Source organism: Homalodisca vitripennis, chromosome 2 (genome assembly GCF_021130785.1).
Source record: "Homalodisca vitripennis isolate AUS2020 chromosome 2, UT_GWSS_2.1, whole genome shotgun sequence".
Taxonomy (NCBI): Eukaryota; Metazoa; Arthropoda; class Insecta; order Hemiptera; family Cicadellidae; genus Homalodisca; species Homalodisca vitripennis.
The window spans coordinates 57,465,119-57,491,722 of record NC_060208.1 but is presented as its reverse complement, the minus strand read 5'-3'; the positions used below and the strand labels follow the sequence as shown (position 1 = coordinate 57,491,722).

The 26,604-nt window shown below is 33.4% G+C and overlaps 1 protein-coding gene across 1 annotated transcript in view; it reads left to right on the top strand.

Moving 5' to 3' along the window:
- LOC124354016 (alkyldihydroxyacetonephosphate synthase-like) overlaps nucleotides 1–22,353 on the top strand; it is a 44,662-nt gene extending 22,309 nt beyond the window's left edge. The window contains exons 3-10 of the mRNA XM_046804140.1: nucleotides 1,398–1,528; nucleotides 2,701–2,853; nucleotides 6,306–6,457; nucleotides 7,409–7,545; nucleotides 11,035–11,213; nucleotides 16,912–17,039; nucleotides 18,590–18,767; nucleotides 22,163–22,353. Coding sequence (XP_046660096.1) covers nucleotides 1,398–1,528; nucleotides 2,701–2,853; nucleotides 6,306–6,457; nucleotides 7,409–7,545; nucleotides 11,035–11,213; nucleotides 16,912–17,039; nucleotides 18,590–18,767; nucleotides 22,163–22,338 — 1,234 coding nt within the window. The 3' untranslated portion in view covers nucleotides 22,339–22,353. The remainder of the gene's footprint in view (nucleotides 1–1,397; nucleotides 1,529–2,700; nucleotides 2,854–6,305; nucleotides 6,458–7,408; nucleotides 7,546–11,034; nucleotides 11,214–16,911; nucleotides 17,040–18,589; nucleotides 18,768–22,162) is intronic.
- The last annotated feature ends 4,251 nt before the right edge of the window (nucleotides 22,354–26,604 follow it).

The window sequence follows — 26,604 nt, the reverse complement described above, 5'->3', positions numbered from 1 at the left end:
AGTTTGGATGACCTCAAAAATCCTACCTTTTATACGGAAATTTGGATAGGCAAAGGATTAAAGACGGATCTACTATTTACAGCCTAGTCACAAAAACAAGATACTTTTACAAGCCCACACTTTCTGACTGAAATGCAGCATTTGACCAGCTACAGCATGATTTCAAATCCCAAGGTTTACTAACTCTGATCTGCTCTGTGATGGGTCATGTCAGAGACCTTATTGAGCCACAACATGTTGTAACATCATAAATTTCCACAAAAAAACAGGGGCTAACGTGAAAACAGTTTCATGTTACCAAGAGGCAAGAACTCTTTGGAGGGGGCTTGTGAGTTAGTGGAGACTCTGAGGAGGCTGCTTGTATCACAATTACCGGTCGCTGCCACACAGGAGGAGGAGCTGATGACAGACGCCAACACCTCTATACTCTGTCAGTCCTATCGTCTGTGAACCAATACACCCCAAGTCCCAGTGTCAAAGTGTCTTGTGCAGTCCTGAAAGTCAGTCTAGTGTTAATGAGTCTGTTATTGAGGTGGTGGAGTACAGTGCAAATAATAGTATATACCAAATAAATAGTTTGGTATTTATTTGGTATATACCAAGCAGGGTATTTTTAGTAATACAAAAGTAGTAAGCCTACAAAACAAAACAAATCAAAAGTTACCATTAGCATATGGATATGAGAACTAAACTCTAAATTTTTATTTTTTAATATGCGTTGCTTACTCAACAAAACATTAATCCTAGAAACTTTATTAACATCTAATAATATGGACATAATTTGTTTATCTGAGCGTTGGCTTAAAGAAATAGAAATTGTCTCTTTGCCTGGTGGTTATTTTGTAAAAGTGCATATTGTAGAACTGAACACATTAGAGGAGGTTTTTTAGTACTTACGGTACAAAACAGTTTGAATGTAAGAATATGTGATGTTGGTCAGTTTTGATCTGAGTTGGATTTAGAGTTAAAATTAAAAATTGCAAGAATTAGTCCCATTTTTGTCCAATCAAAAAGGGATCAAACCTGTTACATCAATCTTTACAAATATCTGTACTATGTACTGAATTACAGCAGTATGTCACAAATGCTACCCATTATTTTTAATTAATAGAAAGTCTCATATCTTGCTATTTATAGCTACCTTCTTCTTTAATGTGTTGCGTTTATGTTTTAGATTTTTGTAGGTAAGATTTTGTATTGTTATTTTTTAAAATTACAATTTGTTTTTCATTCTTTTTTGTCAAGTAACACATCTGTAGTCCAGAAGTCCGATTATTTTTTTACTCTTAGCACATGTGATTTTAAAGTTGATTTTTGAGTTTCTTAGATTTGCTTGTCCTCTAGAAAATAAACAGAAATGTTATGGTGTTACGAGTAGAACTAAATATATGTTACAGATATCCAATTGGCCAGCAAGAGTTGCCGTACTTCACTGAATGGGTGGTGAAAAAGCTCAACGTGAACCTTTACGAACGCAAAGCTCCAAAAGATGTTCCTAAAGAGTTTCCTCCTTCAAAAGTTGGACAAGGTATGACCAATTTTTCATCTTTCCAGATTTAGTTGTTTGACATTTTTGGTTTAGTGAAGATGGCTCCTACAGCAAAGTCAAAATATTTCAAGATTTTGTATCAGCAATGTTTCATGGTGTAAATTGGAATATTGGAATGATAGTCAGCCTGTAGTAGGCCATCTCATTCTGATCTAAGACAGCCAGTACCACAGAAAATATAAAACAGACGTCTCACTGAAACATTTTCATAGTCCCATCCTTCAACCGACCTAGAAACTATCATTTACTGAACGTAGAGCAGCAACACTAGCGAATTCTATTCTGGACTTAATATGAATTTCAAAGAGGGGTCTAATTAGATTTTCTTTTCCCAGTGCAGTCAGTCAAACTTAAAACATGTGTAGATAAATTGGATTAGAAACCGAACTTATTTTTGACAGACGGTAAAACGAAAAGAGATTGACCATTGCTTGCATATAGATTTTGGTTCCTCTGATACATGGAACAATATGCTAAATTTTGTAGTGAGAGTTAAAATACCTTGTGTATATGACTTTATTGTATGTTAAGGAAAACAAATTTATTATTATCAGTAATTCTAGTTCTAGTTAATAATGATACGGGATGAAATAAAAAATAAAAGCAGTAATGTGCAAGTATTAAAAAAACTATAAAATAAATAAAATAATAAAAATAAACGATATATATATATATATATATATATATATATATATATATATCGTGTGTGTGTGTGTGTTCTGAAATGTTCTACCAATAAGATATAATTGTTTGAAGTTGAAGATATATATACATATATATATATCTTCAACTTCAAACAATTATATCTTATTGGTAGAACATTTTTGAAATTGATTTAAAGTCGCATTTAAAAATCTACTAAAATTAACTTGGCCCATTGGTAAATGAAGTTTATTAATATTGTATAACTATTTCATAAATCTAAACTAAACTAATTCAGTTTTTAAATATTCATTTTATACACAAATTGTTAATTGTAGTACATTTTTAAGTGCGACTTTAAATACATTTCAAAAATGTTCTACCAATAAGATATAATTGTTTGAAGTTGAAGTTAAGATTATTTCTGTAATTAATAACAGAAAATAACATGTATATTGTATTGTGTCAAACGTATCATCAAATGAAAATATGATTATGAATGTTCACAGATTTCCTAGACAGAATGACAGAGGAGGGCATTTCATTCTCAGTAGATGGCATGGACCGACTGGTTCGTTCCCATGGACAGACTCTCCATGACATTTTTAACCTACGATGTTCTGGCACCCTGGAAAGAATACCAGACTTAGTCATCTGGCCTGGTAAATCATCATAGTCTATTCCATACCTTAAGACAGCCAAAACAGTTCAATATTAAATAAGGGTGTCCAAAAAAAGAGATTCCAATATCAAGTTGTGGTTTTAGTTATGAATTCAATGCCAATTCCTGTGTTATTTATAACTATGAATATAATACATTAAATGGTTTCATTTTGTTACTGTTAAACCAAATTTGGCCAGTAGGAGCAGCTAGCTAAAAATTGTATAACTACCCTTAGCCATAATAACAAATTTTAAAATAAAAAATATGTATTCTTGTATGGGACCTATTTATACAATTACATAACTTATATGCTTAAGAAAAATTGGCAAACATCTGTTTACTGCCAAGCTGTGGATGCCCGCACATAAATGCAGTGGACACGTGGCGGTACATATAGACAGAATGTAGGAACTTTAACACGTTCGCTGCGGCAAGAGCGGCCAATGATGTACCCGATATGCGGCAAAATTTGAACTTGCGATTTTTGTTGAATTGGCGTTATTTTGGTTTGATGCGCTATAAAATAATGATATTCGATTATATTACGTTCTTATGCGTTCGTAATCATTGGGACTGTCCTAACAGTGGCCCGCATTTTTGGCATGGCATCATTTATGTTAACATATAATGGGCTATATAAAATTTAACTATAACTTACCAAATGTGTTGTGTGATGTCCAAAAGTAGCAAGAATACTTCAATCGACTTTGATATGCATCAGGTTTCTTTGCTAGACAACGCTACTGTCCGGACAGTAGTCCCGCACATAGCGTAAAACACCCACAGAGCCCGCGGTGCAGATTGCCGCCGCGTGCTGTCCGCACAGTAAAACAAATAAAAGTATTGTTTGAATGAATTTACTAAGGAGACAATACGTCATACTGTATAAAAAAAAGCAAAATATGTGTATACTGTGTACAAGAAAAATATTGACACCACACATATAGATAAAATCGCAATACCGCTAAAAGATTACCTTACTTTTAATTTAATAGTAATAACCTATCCAATTTGTAAACAAGCCTAGCTGCTAATACGTCTACTCACGAAAACAATAACACAAGGGAAAAGAAATTAGGAACACGTGTTTTATTGTTTTCCTACTGGTTCATAATAGCAATAAACATGTGAAATTTCAGCTGTTTCGCTGGCACTGTCGGGACAGTAGGCCCGCATTTCCAGGACGAACTGACCTATCAGAAAGTAAGTATACTTCATCTAGAACAAGCTTGAAAAGCTTCCGACAATTCCCGGAAGATCGCATCACGTGACAAGCGAAACGAATAAGCAATGCATTGTGCGTATCGGCACTGTCCGAACAGTGCCTTGCAGTTTTGGCGAGGGTCACGGGACTGTCCGGACAGTGGCCCGCAGCGAACGTGTTAAACTAAATATTATTTACAAAACTATGATAATTTGTTAATTAGGTTATTTATTTATAGTTTTCATTTCACACTCAAAGTATGACAAAACTATTTTAGAAATCCAGAGTGCAACAATATCATGTGTTAGCGATAGGTAATGTGAGCAGTGTTATAAGCTGTTGTCTGCAAGTAGATGTGGCATATTTCACTTATTTGAGGATTCAATGGATTCAAGATTCAGCTTCACTAGTTGTGATCTAGTTGAATAAAACGCTAGATAATACAATTTGAAGAAAATATTTGTAACATATTTTGTTTTACCTTTAAAATTGTACCTATTATAAGTCACACTATTATTTGGTGTATAGAATAGCTTAATAACTCTCTTTTAAAAGCTTGTATTTTAAGATAAAGGGTGAACTAGACCACATGGGCCACAGATTGTAGTGGTATAACAAGTGAAGATAGAAACACCCTTTCAACTGTATCCCCTTTATTTTGTGGCCAAAGAATTTGATAAAATTATTTTGGACTCCCCCAAAAAATCTGTAAGGTGTGTTTTTGGGAATGGGGAGAGGTGTTTTTGGAAAAGTTTTAAATGTAAAGGTGGGGTTTGGTACTTGATTAAGTAAAGGGTGTGAAAAAATAAAAAAAACTCAGCTTGAACAGGTTTTTTATTGTTACTTTATTGAACAACTTATGAAACTCTAAATTTTACCCAAAATAGTTGAGGACGAACCCTTCCAAAAGATAAACTAAGAAAGTTCAGTTACCATAACTTTCGACATTTAAAAATTATTAACATTTTCTAAATTAATAAATGTTTATAACTAAAACATACAGATTACAACCATGGTTTGCATTACACCAAATTAAAGATGGTAAAAAAAACAAGTTTGTTGTATTTTTGGTTTTTGGATTTATTTCAAGCAGTTTTGGTTCTGTAGGCAAAAATAAAAATTGCAAATAATTTATTCCAACTTGTTTTCAAACAATCTTATCCAAGCAATTGACACTTCCTAAACAACACTATCATTACCTTTATGTTTAAAAATTTCCTGAAAACAACACCCACACCAAAAAAATACCTCTTACAAATTTTTTGAGGAGTTCAAAATACTTTTATTGAATTCTTTGTCCTCAAAATAGGAGGAAGGGGTACAGTTGAAACGAGTTTCTATCTTCAGTTATTATACTGCTACTATCAGTGAGCCAGCTGGTATGGTTAACTCTGTATGATGATAAAATCAATTTTGCTTCTTGCTTCTAACAAGAAAAGTGTTGATTCTTTAAATGAGATAGAAAACAACTACTTGTATTTTTGATTGGTAATATGGTACTCACCAGAAATACAGGCTTCTTCTAATGATTGTTTTTTTTTTCCTACAGGATATTCAGTGTTTTAAATATCTTATTTATTACAGAATGAAGACATGTAATTAACATTTTGTGATTTTCCATTGATCTTTATCTTATTTTTTTAACACTTTAAATATGAAGTTCTTAAAAAGTCCTTGCTATTAATTTACACTGCAAGTGTCTGTTTTCAACTAGCTACATCACTATTCTCATTTACACAATAATTAAAGTTGTTAGGGGTTTTGAACCGTAACAGGAAATATTTTTGAATAGAAACATGGAATATAGATTTATGATCTAAGACATTGATTGATATACATCCAAGAAAGATTGCATATTAATCAAGCAAGTTCTTTAATTATTATTAATATCAGCAGTTGTAAATCAAGGATGATTATATCATAACAATTAATAAATGCTATATAAAAGTGACTTGTCATCATATATAAATTTGTGTCCTTAAAAATATTAATAGAAATTTTTTTAAATTTTGTCTGATTACAGTTATTGGAAAAGCAATCAATAAGAGTGTTCACAAACCATTGTTATGCATATTTTATATTTTATGTCCTGATAATAAACAGAATTTAATTTGAAATGCATTACAACAGCTGAATGTTCCTGTATTTATCAAGATACTGTATGTTGTATTTACCAATACATCTTTTGAATAAAAAAAGTATTGTGAAAATAATATAAGTTTACTACACAGTTGATATTTCAATAGGTAGCCACAGCGCAGTGGAGAGAGCTGTGAGGTTGGCAGATGAGTATAACATTGTTGTGATTCCATATGGTGGTGGCACCAGCGTCTCTGGCAGTGTAACTTGTCCTTCAGGAGAACAGCGAGTTGTGATGGCATTGGACACTTCGCAGATGGTAAGTGGATAAATTTATGTGTTTTGTCAATAAAATCTCCCATCTCCAGCTATGTATGCTTAATTAACTTCAGATATGGTGTGCCCTACACATACAGAAGCCAAGTTCAACTTCAAACTCTAGTATGTGAGCAATGTTCAGTTGCTGAGAAAACAGTTTTTATAAATAAATTACAAAAATGTTTTTGGCATAAATGACAAAGAGATTTCACTGAGTAGAAATCGATAAGCTGTTTGTGGCAATCCATGTTTGAATAGGCACAATAAATAGAAAATGAAAAATGGCTTTCTTGCTAGTTACAGTACCCTGGTGTCTAAACAACATATCTTTATTGATTGGTTTGCGATGCCATGATATAGAACTTACTCCAAAACCAACAATAAAAATATAAATTCTGTCTACAAAAAATTGCTTTTATCACGAATCCTTTTTTAGTAAGCTATTCCAATCTGACTTATAATCTGATTTTTCCATACTCGTATGTCTACATTTTGATTCATGAACAATATATCTCTACTTGCAGAGTTATTTGTTGAGCGATCGTTATGAAAAATGAAAATCACTGGTTAGCTTTTGATACACTGAATACCTAGAGAGATATTGCAAAATTATTTTGCTTTTTGGTTTACAAGAGGTGGTAGTAAACAGTTTGCATTCCCTAGAACAAGAAAGTGTTGAATAGTTGCACTATCACAAGGATAAAAATGTTAAACAATTCAGTGATAAATCTATTTCTTTATGGAATGTTAAAATTGTGTAATATTCTTAATAAACACATTTATTTCTGTTTTGTTTTTATTAGAGTAATATTATTTCAATAAAATTGAGAATACTTATTTCTTAAGCCTTAATTAAAAGCACTATAAGTAAATCCAGGAAAGTGATTTCTGTGTAAGAAATCAAATAACAAGTTATTTTATGCATTTTAACTCATTGATTCGCTTTGTGCAGAACCGGTTGCTCTGGTTAAACCGGGACAACCTGACGGCCTGTGTAGAAGCTGGTATAATAGGGCAGGACTTGGAGAGAGAGTTGCAGTCTCGAGGCTTCACCTGTGGCCATGAACCTGACTCGTATGAATTCTCCAGGTCAGATTAAATCAATCTCAAGGTAGTTCAATGCAATTTAGTTTTAATTTTCTTTATTCAATACACACACACACACACACACACACACACACACACACACACACACACACACACACACACACACACACACAGAGGGGTATTCACATTTTTGAATGAGACAAATTCAAAAATTGTCTCATAAAAATATATCATGTTTAACAATTTTGGATTTAAACTTATGTTAAGATATAAAATATTGTCATATAGGTAAAATGTATTATTAGACTCTTCTTAAAAGTTAATAGTTTTGTTAAAAAGTAAGTGCTTCAGTTTTTTCTTGGATTCCCGATTGATAAGCCAACAATATTGAACCATTGAGCTAATGGGTTTTGGATTTTTGGAGTACAGTACTAGTATGTGGGAATGTAACACAATATCTCCCCTACTTCTAGTACATACTGTGGTATCTCCCTTCAATCATAAATGATCAAATTTATTTCATAATGGTAGAACAGTTTGATAAATAACTGTTAAGAAAGTAACAGATGTTTTGAACAGACCATTTTTCTACAAAATTTAACAGACTTTCTACATAATCGCCATTTAAATTAAGACATTTATCATGATGTGGTACAAGCTTTTCAATATCCTCTCTGCCACCTGTGAGTTCAACCACTGGTTTACACCTGAATGCAGTTTAGTGTTGGTGTCATCGCTGCTTAGCTAGCCACGTCTTCATCACTGCGACCAGTTGGTAGTCACTCGGGACCAAATGTGGGCTGTGCAGCGGATGACTGAAAACTTTCCATCTATAACCATTCAAGAGTTCTTGGGTACAAATGACCATGTGTGGACGAGTGTTGTTATGGAGAAACAAAACTTTGCTGCTGAGTTTTCCCCAACGCTTGTTTTATATCGCGTTGTAAGTTTCTGAGTGTTTGGCAATACTTCCCTGAGTTGTTAGTTTGCCACGTTAAAGAAAATCGATGAGGATAACTCCTTGAGCGTCCCAAAATACCATGATTTTTCTTGCTAATTTCTTCGTTTTCTTGAACGAATGCGTGTGTCCCCATTCCATCATCTGTCATTTTGTTTAACAGTTGACATGCTTTACCCAAGACTTGTCACTGGTTACAATCAATGACTTGGTTTCCATTTTTTCTTCATGGTCTTCCATAAATGTCAGTGCTGCAGCAAGTTTCTGTTTTTTGTGGTTTACTGTTAGGATTTGTGGAACCCACCTGGCACAAAAGTTGTGTTAACGAAGTTTATCAATCACAATTTCATGAACTAAATTACTGGAAATTTGGAGGAAATGTTCTGAGAGTTTTCTAAGTGTGAAATGATGATTTTCACGGATTGTTTCGTTGATTTTACAGCCCTTTTATACGGGCCATACACTTACATTATGTCTAATGATAAGTATTCTTTCAATGGTGTTCATCTATTAAGTTTAAAGATTAAGCATAGGACTCTTTTTGTACTTTTCGGTTTGGTAATAGATGATTTCCTTAAAGATTCCTAAAGATGAAATTGAGTATATGCAAGACAAATACGTTGTTTTTAAAGACTCAATGTCTTAAAAAAAGTTTTCTTCTCAATAGAGCAAAATATTACCAAAGATAACTTGGTCATAGTTTTATCAATGTACAAATGTTACCAAATATTTTTATCTATTTAATGTGAGGGGCTGATTCCAAAAAATTCTATTCCGATACCAAAGTTAGTATGGTCTTGATTCTCAATTCTGAATTTGATTTAAATTCCTGTGTTATTTTCTACTAAGAAGTAAAAATTTAGCCAGATCCTAAAAATATGGTATTGCTATTTTTATTAAGGGTGGGTCAATACAAAAATAATTATTCCAATTCTGATACCACCAACTTTGGTCTTGAATCTGAATTCAATACCTAATCATGTATAAATAGTATTAATAAGTAATAATTAAATAGTATTAAAGCATTTATATAGGATTGAAACAGAAGGGTTTACCTCAACTGGACTATAAGAATATTCCCATTCTTTGTCATAAAGATATTAAAAAGAACATATTCTGTGAAGAAGAAGAGGGATATTATTCCAATTTGGTAAAAATTATCCTGCTCTTTCTATCCTATCTAAATCTATCTATTAAAATCTTACTTTTTTCCTCACTTTAATCATAAATAATTAAGAGCCCCAACAATGAACAACAAAATTGTTTTTTTTTTTTTTGTTATCAAGCAAATCTGGCCAGTAAGAGTGGCCAACAATTCAAACCAGCCTGAGCCAAGATATAAAAATACATTTATTCTTATAGAGAACATATTTGTATAGTTACACAAATCATAAGATAAATAAAAATTAGTGGATCTGTGTTCGTTTACGCTGAAAAGGGGATGTCCATGCAATAGACACGTGGTGATAAACAAAAATACATTTAAAAAATACAAACTGAAAGCAAAATATTAAGTATAAAACCATAGCAGTTTGTTAATTTGTTTACCTAATTACATTTTTTCGAGTAGGAAGTCCAACAAAACAAGTATTAACAATCTGTAATTTGCGTATTGCCAATCAGCTGTTGTCTGCGAATAGACTTATTTGAAGATCGGTGTATTCAAGATTCAGTTTCGATACATCATTGGTTGTAATATTGTGAAATCATGACTTTCCAAGCATATTTTAAGCACTTCTGATGATTTTATTCATTATTTTCTAACAAAATACTTTAAAAATATTAGTATTGGAAACGAGTAAATAAAATAGAGAGAATTATAAGTATTGAGATATTGAGTATTGTAATCAACCTATTTCTACTATTTACAGCACTAAAAATCCTATGTAATCCACTTCATTTATTATTTTATAATTAATTTTGATTGTTGGACTCATTGGGAATTGTATTTGAAAAGTATTATTACATGTTATGAAGTGAGATTTATCAGCATTTGACAATAGCAGCTTATTATTAAAATAATGTTGATTTATTTAAATCAGTTTTTGATGTCAATTCATACTCCCTTTATGAAGAAGCAGACATAAGGTTTGTATCGTCTAGTATAAAGCTATATTTAGTTACTGTTTGTCAATTTTGGTAGATTTTACAATAAATTATAGCAGATAAATAAGGAAGTGCCCATCAATGGGTTCTTGTGATATGCTTTATTTTAAATATCTGATTACATTTCTGTAATTTCACCAAAGCCTGTGCTGTATAAATGTTAAGGCTACCGATTGTTGGTGATATATTTCTTGTCAACAGATTTACATCCAAAAATACAATAACATTTTCTAGTTATGTTTCATTACAATAATTAGTTGACAAAATAAATTAGAAATTAACATTATAATCAACCAGCTCAACATTCTAATTGATACAGTACTAATCGATAAATTGGATGTTATTTTAGGTTAAACTGTAATGTAATTGTTCAACTAATTGTCTCTTATTCTTATAGAGGTTGCTGTTTTTAATAAAATTCACCTTTGTGTAAAGTGACAACAGTTTTACTCTCTTTCTGCTTCCAGTCTGGGAGGATGGGTTGCCACTCGGGCGTCGGGAATGAAGAAGAACACATATGGTAACATCGAGGACCTCATAGTGAAAGTGAGGATGGTGACTCCTCGTGGGGTACTGGATAAGCCTTGCCAGGGTCCTCGGGTCTCAAGTGGACCAGACTTCAATCATGTTATTCTCGGTTCAGAAGGTAAGAGGTTCATTTGTGTTCACAATTATTGTGGATCATTATTTAATGTAATTTGCTGTGTACCTTGTTCTATTTATATCTAAACTTCTGATTAATATAATTAAATAAGGCCATACAATATGTGGCATAGGAAAATTGATTATTAAATTGTACTATGTAGTACAATATTCTAAAGAAAGAGTTATTATACAGATGAGCAGACTGCTCCTTTACTTTTTGATCCAAAAATCATTACAGTTCTTTCTTTGACTAAGAGAAATCTATATATCAAGTTTCTAGCACCTTTCCATCAAGAGTCACGTTCTTAATAATGAAAAAGGTTAATCTTATACCAGGCTTTTAAGTTAGAGTAAGAGGCTTCACTTTCGCCCCACAGCTAATACCATTTGGGCCTGGAGAGCAACTCTCAATGAACTGTTTGGCATTTTCATTTGTATATAGAAGTAATATAGGTAGATTTCATACTATATTTTAACCCTCCAAGTTATCTCATTCAAAACTGAATGTGTGTACAAATGGACACACAAAGACATAAGTTAGATTTCTTCATCAACTGGTGGAAAAGACTCTGATAAATGCTCAGCTAATTAAATTTTTAGAGGCTAATTTTAATTGTATGAAATTTTTGAAGGCACAGCTCTAGATTTTACAAATAATAAATTTACGAGGGCTGTTTTTTAAGTAAGGGCCGTTCTCCCGTACACGGTAGTAGTTCGCGTTCCTGCCGTAACGAGCGTGCGCCCCGCCTCCCGGCATTCCTAGCGAACAACTTCATGTCAGTTGCAGCTCTGTAGCTAACCTGTATGCATTACTGTTGATCTTTAAAATGTTTAAGATAATCGAATCACCCGCCGCGTGTGAGATTCGATCAGTGATACGATTTTTGACTGCAAGAAACATGTCGGCTGCTGACATTCACTGTCAGCTTTGTGAGGTGGTGCCAAGGCAATGAGTGAAGGTAAAGTGTGGAAATGGGTCCGAGAATTTAAAGATGGCCGCGAAAATGTCCACGATGAAGATCGCTCAGGCCGGCCGTCTGTAATCACGGGAGATTTGGTTACTGCAGTTGACGCAAAAATTCATGAGGACCGACGGTTCACAATAACCACTCTCTCTATGGAATTTCCTCAAGTGTTCAGGTCAGAACTGTACAAAATTGTGTCAGAAAACCTAAACTTTAAAAAAATTGTGCTCCAGATGGGTACCCAAACTCCTCACTGAGGATCACAAAAAAACGAGATTAAGCAGTTCTTTGACTTTCTTGACCCGCTATGACGAGGAAGGAGACGACATGTTGAGTCGAATTGTCACAGGAGATGAAACATGGCTATCCCATATCACTCATGAATCAAAGCAACAATCCATGGAATGGCGGCACACAACATCTCCAGTCAAAGTCAAAGCCAAGCAAACGCTGTCGCGGCGTAAAGTTATGGCAACTGTGTTCTGGGACAGGCACGGCGTTTTGCTAGTGGACTTTATGCCGCGAGGAATGACGATTAACTCAGAAGCCTACTGCGCAACCCTGGCCAGTCTCCGACGCGCCATTCAGAACAAAAGACGCGGCATGCTGACGAAGGGAATTCTGCTCCTCCACGACAATGCAAGGCCTCACAGCGCTGCTCGGACAAAGGAAATGATCGAATCTTTTGGCTGGGAAGTTTTGAATCATCCGCCGTACAGCCCCAACCTTGCTCCGAGCGATTTCCACCTTTTTCGGTACTTGAAAAATCATCTTGGCGGGAAGCACTACAATGACGACGAAGAAGTCAAGACGGCCGTGAACTCCTGGTTGTCAGAGCAGGCGGCAAATTTCTTTGAAGAGGGATTACAAAACTTAGTTTTAAGATATGATAAGTGCCTTAACAAACAAGGCAACTATGTAGAAAAATAAAAAAAATTATGTAGATTCTGAAAATAAATGTATTTTGAAAAAAATAATTGTTTATTTAAAAAAAAAAAAACGGCCCTTACTTAAAAAACAGCCCTCGTATGTTAATTTCCTTGTAGATTTTCTGACACAAACTCAGTTCTCTGGTTTCTGCAAAACCATAGAAATAAATATACAATTTATTATACAGCAAACATCTATTTATTTTCAGAGGGTAGAAAGAGTTTAGAACACTGTCCTATGTATATGCAATCACTTGTATGAGTGTTAAATAATGTAGTAGTAAATTGGACATTATAGCACTATTTTCAAGTCCTGGTCCTGGAAATAAATGTAGTTTACAACAAAAGAATTAAATATTGAATAATTTGGATTGTACTTTTAAAAATACATCGATTAACATAAACAAGTAGTAAAGAATACATTTTTCTGCAATGTATAGAACCCTCACAGCCAATGTGAAATTTATGAAAAAGTTTATGTTATACAAACAGTTTTCTATGGAGACACAATTTTTTACAAAAGTAAAAACTATGAATGAAGTGCTAAAAATTTTTAGGTAACAATTTTGTTTTCATCCAAAAATTATTTATAGGCATATAGAAAGTACATGTATATAAGTTTACAAAAATTTACAATGTATTTCTATCTTTATTATTTTCAAAGTCAGTAGGATCAGGCACAATTAATTCACCAGAAGCTGATTCATCCAAGTCAAATCAAACCATCCATATCTATCAAACTAACATTATCTTCTGATTCGCTACCTAATGTAATGTACATTCCCCATGCGCTACTGTTCAAATTAACACTCATTATGAAATGTATATACCCAACAATAAAAATATTGAACCTATATGAAGATAGGCCAACCTTTAGTTTAATTCAATCAATTCACTAAAACTTTACACCAACTTTCACATTTTTCTCTTCATTAATTTATAAAACCTACACAAACGTTTATATACACTAAACAATGAAAAATCTAAAATATACAAATAAATGGCACACAATACACTAGTATTGACAAATGGTGTAATAACAACCAAGAAATCACTATGGCAACCAGACGATGTGTAATTCTTATCTACTAGCAGAGTCGAGTCGGTGATTGTGCAACAGAAAAAAATAAAATAGTAGTCCAACGTCTTCAGTGAAGATACTGTTGCTTAAGAGTTTTTCTTTGTTTTGATATGATTTTCACTACTTCCAGACAATGGTAAAGTAAACAAAATAATAAAATTTAATGACACAATTTTTGTCGCATAGGGATTTTACAAAACTTAACCTTTTCAAACAACTGTCATATGAACAGTTATTTACTAACAGACTACTGAAACGATGTTTCTGAAAGCCATTGCTACACCATTTACAATAATAACACTCATGATCTTGTAGAACGTAAACTCTTAACAGGGAATTTTGACAAACATACGGTAATTTTTGCATGTTCGAAATGTGAACATCCAAGTTTAAAATTCTCTAATGACAAATTTAATGTAACTATAGAATGTTTTACGGTATAATATGAAATATTTATATTTAAATTTACATGTGTTTTAGTTCAAACAAAGTAAAAATGTATTTGCGGTGAGTAATAATTCTATAACAACATAGTTAATGCATCAAAAATAGCTTGTGCGATTTGAAAATGTAGTTAATGCGTTGATAATCGCTTGAAGCCAGTTGCACGGTTGAAATTGTAAAAGTATTTGTACTTAACCCTTTGAACCCCAGGCGACGAAATATCGTCGCCGAGAAGATATGCGAAGATCCCCGCGGCGACGATGTATCGTCGCCAATGAAGTTGCGAGAATCCCCGGGCGACGTAATATCGTCGCCATGGTATATGCGTTTAATACATATTTATTTGAAGTCGTAAAATACTTATTTTATGAGTATTAATACATATTTATATGTATTTTATTAAAATACTAATTTTTTTATTTATTTTTTTACTAATTTATTTTTTTAGGTAATATCAGTGATTTTTGTGTTGTACGCTTAGAGGTTTTTACAAGTCACATACTTTTATTAAAAAATTCAAAAAAAGTTTATTTTTAGAGATATCAATATAATTTTTTTTGTACATACACAAAACTAAATTTAGAAAAATAAAATGTGGGTGCCCATGATAAAAATATTTCTTATTTTTTTAATTAAAAAATCTTAAAATCAATTTTTTTGCCTAAAAATTTATATACATATATTTTAAAATTATTTTAATGCTGTTAAACATTTTTTTTATACTTCAGACTAATCTTTTTCTGTGTATACAATTTCATTCTGGACATTTTTGGTGTGTAATACAAGACAATAGCATAAAAAATAGCAAAAGTATTAATTTTTTTACAAACAGTATGCAAAACAGCTGTTTCTGCTCCGGGGATTCTCGGTAGTTCTTAGGTCAAATGATTTTGGTACGTTTTTTCCACCATCAATATTTTGGTCTGGGGTTCAAAGGGTTAATAGATAAACACTAGAAAGTGAGTTAATATAAACTATTGAGCTATCATACATGAAATTCATTTTTATCAACAACTAAAGTCAACATAACACAGTAAAAATCACTGTGTAGCTTGCTATGAATATGAAATTGTGATAAATGTTCAAGCTTCTTATGAAGGAATTCATCTACAAAAGGGATATCGATCTTGCCTAAGCAGAAATGAGGTTTCACCATATCTTCAAACCCATAGCTTAATTTGTTATATATGTATATACACACACCCCTCAGTGATAGATTTTAATAACATTCAGCCAAATTCTATAAAGACCCATCAAACTTGATCATCTTTCATCTAAACTTCAAATTTATAGCCCAGTTCATCTCAAGATACCCCTTGAGTGATAGGCTTTATCGAGGCTCAGTGAAATTCCGTGGAGATTCATACACTAGTATCAAACTCTTGGTTTGTCTATTTAGAAATTTAGTTTAATCAAAATTTCAAACTTTTAGATCTTTTTGATATTGAGTTATTCTTCTAAGTAATTGACTCAGCTGAAGCTCAGCCAAATCCCATGGACAGATATAAAGCATGGTCAAACTCAATCTTGCCTATCTAGAAATGAGCTTTATGAAAAACGTCAAGTTTTCAGTTCATTTTGTTTTTGAGATGTCCTGTTGAGAACAAATAGACAGACAGACCAATGCTAACCCAATGAATTATAGCAAAATATACAAATTTCTAAAATAAAAGCTCAATCTGTTCTTCAGATATCCTGTTAAAAATTGATGTGCTAATGCTCAGCCCAATGGCATGGATAGACATGTACCATCATTGATGGTGGTATTGCCTGTGTAGAAATTAAGTTTTATCAAATATTTCAAGTTGACACTTTAATTAGTTTTTGAAATACTAAGTGGACAGAGAGACTGAAATTTTTCCAGCTCCTGAGCAATAGGTTTTGCAATATTTAGCCAATAACAGAACAAAAACAATGTTAGTTTTATCAAAAAGTACTTGAGTCTTATGTTAAAGAGCAGCTTTTTTAGTTTTTCATATGAGTGGATTTTTTTCCAATATGATTCCAACCTTGATTTTCTAAAGTTGAGTGCCTGGACTGTGTTGTCACAGAAATATTAAATGGTTTCAAGATCTATGAATACCTGGGGTTGAGTATTGGATTTCAGCAAAGCATTTTATAGCAGCTCAAGACATTTTGCTAAAGAATGTTATAACAAACAGATTTGGACAAATCTAGTCAAACTACATTCTCAAGATTAAAATTAGTTTTTTTATTAAAGAAAATACCGTATAATTTAAATTTGCTTTAAATACAGTTTAAAATGTCCATATGTTGCAGGTACCCTGGGAGTTGTAACTGAAGTGGTGCTGAAAATTCGGCCTCTGCCTCGGTGTAAGAAATATGGTTCCATAGTGTTCCCAGACTTTGAGACTGGTGTGAGGTGCATGAGGGAAGTAGCCAGACAGGTAAGTATATTCTCTTGTTGTAAATTATAGGATCAATTAATGTATTTATCTTTATCTGTGAATAACTTGTCATAACATGTACAAGTGCTTCAAAAAATCAATCATAACTGTAGATCTTGAGACGTTTGATAATAACGGTTTGAATTTTTTAATGAATTCGTGTCCCGCATGGGTGTCACCAAAATGATGAGGTTCAAATTTTATTTTGCCCAACGTTGGTGCCAAAATATAAAGGTTCAATGTAGTATTCTGGCCAAGTTGGTGTTATTAAATATATTGGATTGAAGTTATTTAATGTACGTAAATTGTTGTTGTTAAATAAAAATGTTTGATCCTTATGTTATTGGACACTAAATGTTTGTTTTTTATTAGATATGAATCAATTTAAATTTCACTTTTATATTAGTAAATGGTGCAGTTCAATTGTAAAGGAAGGCATTCAGTTCAAAATTTACATATAAATTTATAATACTAAATTTGTTAAACTTCAAAACAAATAAATGGCTGTGTTAGTTATGTGGATCACTAGGTTTTTATATTTCTTATAGTTCAAAACACTATCTTGAATTTGCTTCAATCAGAAAACTTCACTATTGAATCTTAGTTTATTACCTCATATGTCAGTATAGTGAAACAAATTCAACATGTGGTTGCTCAATTTTCACTTATTAAACAGCAATTTACTTTATATAATGCTAATCTTTCAGTCTTTCTCATGTAATATCAGGCCAAATGTTTACTTTTTTAGTACTTTAGTTCATAAAAAAAAACCAATGAATATTAAAACAAATGGAATGATTTGCATTTGCTTCAAAAATACGTCTTAACCGTCAGATACCAAACTAGAAAGAGAACGTCGGACAGAGGAAAATTGGATCCCTTCCACTTTTAATCTCAAACCCACACCAATACGTTAAGGATCCAATATATCTCTTTATAACATATGAATTTATTTAGTTATGTTTACTATTTATTCCAGCATAAATTTATTTAACTGATAGATGTTTTACTCGTTTTTACACTTATATGTCGCATTCACTTCCAGTGGTGACTATGTGGTTGTGTCACATGGTTCAACTGTATCCCCCCACACCTGTTTGCCATGAACATTCACACGTTTGAACTTTATTTTGTTTTATTACTGATCTGTCACACTTATACACATCTCTTACAGTACAAAACAAAAATAATATTTAGAATTTTTAATTTATTGCAAAATTAATGTTCTTGTTGCACAATACATCTACTTTTTCATTTTTTAATTTGCTTAAAAATGTATTACTTTGTATTTTAAATGGTACTTTCTAAAAATTGTCATCTATATATTTTAAATAATTTAATTTATAGTCAACACTGAATATTGTCCTAGTAAAGACAGTGTACAAATATTTTATTATATTAAAAAACAAATGAGTTTTATTAGAGACGATATATAAGGGAAACAAAAATTTAATATTTGACAGCAAAAGTAATAATAAAATATGTGTTATAAAATAAAATACAGGAAAATTAAGAATTGCTAGCTGACTGTAGTATTGCCATGGTTCCAGCGCTGCCAACCGGCCAGTATTAGGCTGATGGACAATGAACAGTTCCAATTTGGCCAAGCCCTTCGGCCAGAAACTGGTTACTTTGGATCGCTCAAGGAGGGTCTCAAGAAAACCTTCTTGACAAAACTGAAGGGCTTCAGCCTGGACCAAGTCTGTGTAGCAACACTGCTGTTTGAAGGTAAGTGTTGGCTTACAACTTCATGAGGTTTAAATATTATAATGGATTTGAGTTGCAAATTGTAAGTTCTGATTTGTATTATCTTACTTCTGATGTTTCTGTGTACAATTCTTAAGATTTTAATGAACTCATTTTAATTCATTAGAAAGGAATGCTGATAGCCGAGCGATCCAAGATGGTAGACTTTGGATCTGTACTAGAGATAGTGCGGGTTCGAATCCCATGTGTTACTGCTGCACTTATTATCAGTACAATTGACCTACTGTATCACCTCTCCCACTTATTCAGTTTGATAAGATCCTCACAGAGGCCAGTAGCCCGTGAGGATGGGGAGAATAAGGGTTAAAGGCTTTAAAAAAGTTCTGTGCTCCAACAGTTAATAACCAACACAACTGATCCACCCCTGTATAGTAATTGGAAGTTGTTTTGAAAATAATGAATTTTATCATTCTAATATTTTGCTTTCAATCTATTTCTCAAGCTTTGTTATTTTTTGCTGTTATTTCACTATTGAATACCATGACAAAATATTCTGTAAAACAGTTTATTCTAAGAGATGGTTACAAAATAAAAATTTAATAGTTACATTCAACTTGTAGTGTCCATAAAAAGTTAGTTACGTGATTCATTGCTAGAATATTAAAGCTGAATTATTTCACCTGCTGCAACTATGGCACATATTTCAGGAGATTTGGCTTACATTGTTGATTGTTTTTATGAAAGCTATGATTAATACATTGTAAAGTCAGGCAAAATGATTTTTAAAAATATTGACAGCTGTCATGTAAACAAGGAACTTGTCAACCCTTTAAGGAGTATGGACGTCATATGACGTCTTCTTTTGATAGGCTAAAATGAGTAATGGATGAAATCCAAAAAATTACCAAAAGGAGTAAAAAATTAAAATCTTTAAAATTAAAAAAAAATGTTTATTTACATTTGGAAGCTTAATAAAAATGAACTACGTATTCTACAAGTCAATATTTCAGTACTTTTTCAAAATCAATTGTCTTATTTCCTCACAACGGCAGATTCAATCAATGTTGTCTGCCATTTGGACAACAGTAACAAACTAGATGGTTGCTCAACAAATATGTCACTCTCACAAGATAAATACGGCCACAGTATGCAGTATACAAGGAATGGCTAGAATAATGTGGTGGCATAATCTGACAGCAAAGCGATGTGTGCGCGACGCGACCTTGAGTCAGTGGCTTCTACCAGGTGGGTACTGAGATCTGGTGGTAAAATCAGATTATAAGTGAATGCAAGCACAAACATGGAAGTTAAGTATGTTGCCGATATATGGAACCACTTTACAGACAAATATACTTAAATGCAATCAGTAATAACAATGCATTTATGATAATACAAAAATACACAGGCTAAACGTCATATGACGTCCGTACTCCTTTGGGCCACTATAAGAATATACAACATATGACATCCTTACTCATTATGTAGAGTTTACACGCACTCCTTAAAAGGTTAAAATATTTAAACTAATTTGTGTAAAACCAGTTTCATAAAAATTTTCCTTTTTTCCTTAGAATTGCATACTTCAAAGCATTCTTTTCATGCAATTCAATGGTTTTGTATCAATATAAAGAAGAAAGTAGGGGAATTCCACCAGTGCAAATATTTGATGAAATACGAGGGTCGTCCATAAAGTAATCGCCGTTTGGGCGTGGCGCGATAAGTAGTGGGGGTAGCGCTGCCATTCTCACATCGCGTGCCGTTCAGTATGCTTCTAGCTGTGCAAGGGAGAGCATCGTGCGATCGCGCGTTCTTTTGTTACAACGTAAAAACATGAGCGCCGTTTTAGAAAATCCAGTGTGAAGTGCGTGGTGTAATAAGATTTCTGTGGTCAAGAAGTTACACAGCAGCTGAAATTCATCGTGAATTGAGTGCGGTGTATGGCCCAAACTTTATGAGCGAAGGTGTAGTCAGTCAATGGGTTCGTTTAAAAAAAAAAATGGAAGAACAAACGTTCATGATGAAGACCTGAGTGGTAGGCCATCTCTCGTCAGTGATGACTTGGTGAACAAAGTGGATGAGAAAATTCGCGAGAACCGTCGCTTCACAATCTCGGAACTTTCAGATCATTTTCCTGAAATTTCTCGAAGTCTTGTGCATGAGATAGTGACAGAAAAACTAGGCTATCACAAGTTTTGTGCTCGTTGGATTCCAAAAGTGCTCACCGATGATCACAAAATGAAAAGAATGAGTTCTGCCATAGACTTTCTTACTCAGTATGACGTTGAAGGAGAAACATTTTTGAACAGGATCGTTACAGGAGATGAGACTTGGGTAGCCTATGTGAATGCCGAAACAAAATAACAGTCAATGCAATGGGGTCATACCGCTTCGCCAAGCAAACAAAAGAAAGCTCGCCCATCTTTGTCAACGAGAAAATTGATGGCTACAGTTTTTAGGGATGCTAAGGACATCTTGCTCGATGAATTTATGGAGTGTGGTACGACCATTACAGCTGCAGCTTACTGTGAAACCTTAAAACGGCTACGACTAGCGACTCAAAACAAGCGTCGTGGTCTTCTGAAATCTGGTGTTGTGTTTGTCCATGACAACGCCCGCCCTCATACAGCTCAAAGAACAACAGAACTTTTGGAAAAGTTCAAATGGGACGTTTTTGACCACCCCCCCTACAGCCCGGACTTGGCTCCCAGTGATTTCCATCGTTTCCCGTACATGAAGCGGTGGCTTGCATCTCAGAGGTTTGCGAGTGATGAAGAGCTTCAAAACGCTGTGACAGATTGGCTACGTTTTCAGGCGGGAGATTTTTTTAAAGACGGATTTTCAAAAACTGTTAAAAGATATGATAAGTGCTTGAATTTGTATAGTGAATATGTAGAAAAGTAGAGAAAATCTGTAGTTTTAACATTTATATAATACACTTTTTGTATCTCAACTGGTTTATTTTTTATTTCAAAACTGAGGTTACTTTGTGGACGACCCTCATATGTATTCTCATAGCACTGTAATGATGTTTGGAAATCACTCAAAACACAGAGTGATTATATTTCAGGACCATGTACCATGTGTGTTGAAGACTCCCTTAAAAAAAACAAAGAGAGTTTAGTATCTGTAGTCAATAGAGTTGACCATAATTTGACTTCTAATTTGATTTATTTTAATTGAAACAAAATTTATTATCTAATTGTAACTCAATTTTCAAATACTCTACTCTACAGTAGTGTTATAAAATGATGGCCTGCAGTTAATAGTTATTCACCAATCACTGAATTTAAAATAGATCAAACTAAGGAAAGAATTGTATAGAAACTGGTTATGATGTGAGATAATTATCTCACTCTATTTTTATTTAATTTATGGAATCTGAAGAATCAGTTTTCTGACAGTAAGTATTTCTATAGGGGACCCAGAAGATGTTGCCAGTCAGGAGAAGAGGATCTACAAGATTGCAACGGCAGTTGGCGGTCTTGCAGCAGGAGAAACTAATGGAGAACGGGGCTACACTTTAACCTTTGTCATAGCTTATATTAGGGTAAAGAATCAATCGATTTTTATTTTAAGATCACTTTTGCTCTAAATATCTCTCTCATTTTATTATTGTAGATTTTAACTCATTAAACTAATTAGTAAACCTTCATCAGATTTTGTATTTTTCATACAGTAACTAATTTAGATAATTCTTTTACATTTTAAGTTAAATCAATTTTTTAAACTGGCCGCTTGATCACAGAGGAATTGGGGGGGGGGGTGGGGGGGGGGGGGGGTGGGGGGGGGGGGGGGTGGGGGGGGGGGGGGGTGGGGGGGGGGGGGGGTGGGGGGGGGGGGGGGTGGGGGGGGTACGCAGTGGTTGACATTAGGTGTTTGAAGCCTCTTGTTACTTAGCCTAGCTTGCCCTCTAATGCTTTCAACAAAATTTAGTTTTGATAGACATCAGACCAACGTGGGTTTGCAATAAAACTTACGATTTCATGTAGTACTTGCGAAGAATTAAAAGCTTCTTCTTTTACTTCTGATACAATTGATGAATCTAACAACTTTGATGTAAACCGTTAGAGGATTTGTGAAAAAGTTTTACAGCATTAGGAAAAGGTTTATTGCTGCTGTAGAGCAGTTTTGTATGATTATGAACATGCCTATTTTGAGTAGCAAAAACATTTTCACAAGCATGCTTTCAGTTGTAGCAAATACTCAATACTGCCATTGATGTCAGTCAAAGTAATCTTGAAATGGCTCGAAAAAAGAGTGCGTGAAGTATACAAAGAAATGGATTGTACTGTAACTGACGATTCTGTCATTGATCTCGGTGTAAGCTACGATGGATCGTGGCACAAGAGAGGCCATACATCCAATTATGGCATTGGATGTGTGATAGAGCTACAAAACTGGCCTAGTCGTAGACTATTGCGTACTGTCAAAGTATTGTCAGGTGTGTGTGAATTACTGAAGACAGAGTTAGGTGAAGATTCTCCAGAATATAATATTTGGTTTAGTGGACATAAAGACTTGTGCTACAAAAAACTATGATGGGTCATCCCCAGCAATGGAAACAAAAGCTGCGGAAATCCTTTGGCAGAGATCTTTGACCTATAACTTTCGTTATGTCACTATTTTGTCGGACGGTGATTCTTCTGTATTTGGTCACCTCCAGAGCCTTCATATTTATGGAAATGAGTTAGTCCTAACAAAAAGAAGAATGTGTTAACCACGTTGCCAAACGCCTTGGGGACTGGGCTTCGCAATATTATTAAGACCATGTCGTGCTAAAGGTATAACCCTTGGTGGCAAAGGCTACGGAATGCTCAAGGAAACAACAATTATAAAACTGACAAAAATATTACAAGAATAGCATCCTTAGGAATACAAAGATGACATTTCTAAAATGAAAAAGTGACATACTTGCCCACTTTACATCATTGTACAGCCACAGATGAAGCGCCTCGCCACTCAAAAATGTCCTGATGGAGAAAAGAGCTGGTGTTTTTACAAAAGGGCGCAAGCTACAAACGTTACAACCTGGTCCGCATAAGGACAACTTGGGTACTGCCATCACGCCACAGGTTCTCAGACACATCTTTCCTGTTTACCAAAGGTTAGTGGCAAAGGATTTGTTGGAAAGATGTGTTAAAAGGAAAGGACCCAAAATGCAAATGAGAGTTTGCATGGTACCATATGGAAAAAGTGTCCTAAAACAAGAAACGTTTCGAAAAAAGACTCTTGAGGGCGCAGTAGAGCTGAGGCTGTTTCACAGTTTAATTTTGGAAACTCTGTATTTTCATTGAGCATGAGTGCTGCTGGAGTCTCTCCTGGAAGGTTCAGTGGTAGAATAATAAATATCAGAGACAAAAAGAGAGTTACTAGCACTGTGCGCAAGAACAATCTGCATTACAAGAGATATCGAAGGAATTTGAAGCTGAAGAGGCAGAGACTAGAAGACAAGAAGAAGAAGAAAGAAGGGCCTACTTATGGAGCAGGGAACTTCTAGGAACTTATATCCTTATAAGTAAGTGTTTAAACTAAATAAAATGTAAGAATTGTGTTCAAGCTTTTGTTTTTTGGACTTTTCCGAAAGTTTTAAATTTCTGTGTTTTGCGTCGCAGGAAACACTCTAACTTTTTTATTTGTTAGTATATCATACTTGAAATTTTTTATTGTACTCTCCTAGATACTTTATCTACACACTGTAGCATGGAAATTACAAAAATACTACAAATAACCCCACAAAAAAAATCTTTTTTGAAAATTTTTTTTAAAAACCTGACTTTTTGAGGAAAAAAAATTTTTTATGGTAATAAATAACTGAATTTATTAAAACCCATGCTACAGTGTGTAGGTATTTGCTTACCCTACAATTAAAAAAAAGAAATACTTAATTATCTATAATACTAATAAAAACTAGAGTGTTTCCCGTGAAAACAAAAAAAAAAACTGCTCTCCCCCACCCTAAGGCAATGGGTGGGGGGGAAAGAAAGTTTTTTTCATTGAAATTTTTTTTTAACAAAACTAACCAGGTTATAATAAAATAGTCAAATTAAAAAAAAATTATAATTAAAAAAACTTTTGGTTTTGGGTAAATGGCCCCCTTAATCCTCTGAGTGGCAAGGCCGGACATATCCGACCTAAAAAGTTACTTTCCAGCAGTAAAGTCAGATACTTCCTAATATCACTTTATTTATAAATGCAATTCCATCTATTCACAAATGATGTAAAGAAATTTAATGTTGGCAGGACATGTGATCAGGAGAGAGGAAATCCAACAGTACAATATCAGGTGATCAGTCAGATGTAGCAACCATCCAACTAATAGAATAACATTTCTCTTCAAACAACCATAAAACGGGGTTTTATTATTCATTAGATGAAAACTACAAGGAAAGTATATCATATTTAATATTTTTGAAATCATTAAAAAATCTACTTTCTTTCCTGTGCTTGCTGTTCTTAAAAATAATTTGCATTTTAATATTTAAAACCTAGAAGAAATTTCATGCAGATTTCACGTAAAACATGTTACAATATAATTAATTACTAATAAGAAAAGTGTTACATTTTGAAGATTTTGACCAAAAACAATTTTTTGAAAGCAGTGAGTAAACAACACAACCAATAATTAATAAAACCACATTGATTTGCTGGTCTTGTTACTATGCACAACTTTGTCCATTTATTCTTCGATATATCTCGTATGGTTTCCAAGATCCTTTCAGAGTGTATACAATTTGGAACACACTGTATATAAACACATCAATTGGTAAATGTTTCTAAATATTTTGTAAGAAGTTGCAATCATGGCAGCAATCACGTGAATTCACTGAAAATAATCCTTAGCACATGCAGTTAGGTGGTGTATATATGTGGTACTACTGGAAAAAAACATCTAAAAATCTATTAATTAGAAGAATTAACACGTTAACCCTAAGTCTATAACAATGAATTTACTCAGTATACTGGCCATTTTTTGAGATTTTAAAAAATGTTAAAAATGATGAAGACATTGTTTAAACCTAACATATTATATATCAATTTATAGAGGATAACAAGCAGTTCTAGAAAATATGCCTTTTTATCATAAAATAATTAATTGAACAAAATTATAAAGTAAACAAAATTATGGAAAAAAATAAAATTTGAACAATAGTAGCTGTATAAACAATTTTTCAACCACCTAATGTTCTATAAATGAGTTTTTTATATAAAAATTAACATAAAAGATAGAAAGTATTCATGTTAGTACTTATGGAAGGTCTATCATAATCCATACTCAGCATCATTCACGTCTTGATCATTAGGCCTAATCTCAAAATCTGGATCAAGATCATTGTCGTTGAGAAACTCACGCTCCGATCCAGAATCATAAATTTGACCCGAGATTCTTTCAAACTGAATTGCAGATGATCATTTATTTTCATTAAAAATACGATCATCCTCCTCCAAATCATGCTCAGAATCTGACATCATATCACGTATCATGCGCACCATTACTTTGTCTAAATGATTACTCATTTTACACAATCAAGAAAAATAAAACTTGTTTCACTAAGAAACCTATAAAAATAAACTAAACCGACATTTATCACTTTATTCTGTAACAGTGGAACTTTGTTTACAGATACACTCCAGACAACAACAATGCTCGCATCACTGCGTCGTCAGTCGGTTACGTATCTAAGGAGCTGTGTAATAGTTGAAAATACTATTTTTACAGCTGCACAACTGTCAGCTGTCACAAAAGACGTATAAATATAAACAATAAAACAGGAACTGGTCTGAAACAACTAAATCCGACTTTTTTTACCGAAAACCTAAACGTATTGAATTAAGTACCGGAGCCCGAGTATGCTAGCCC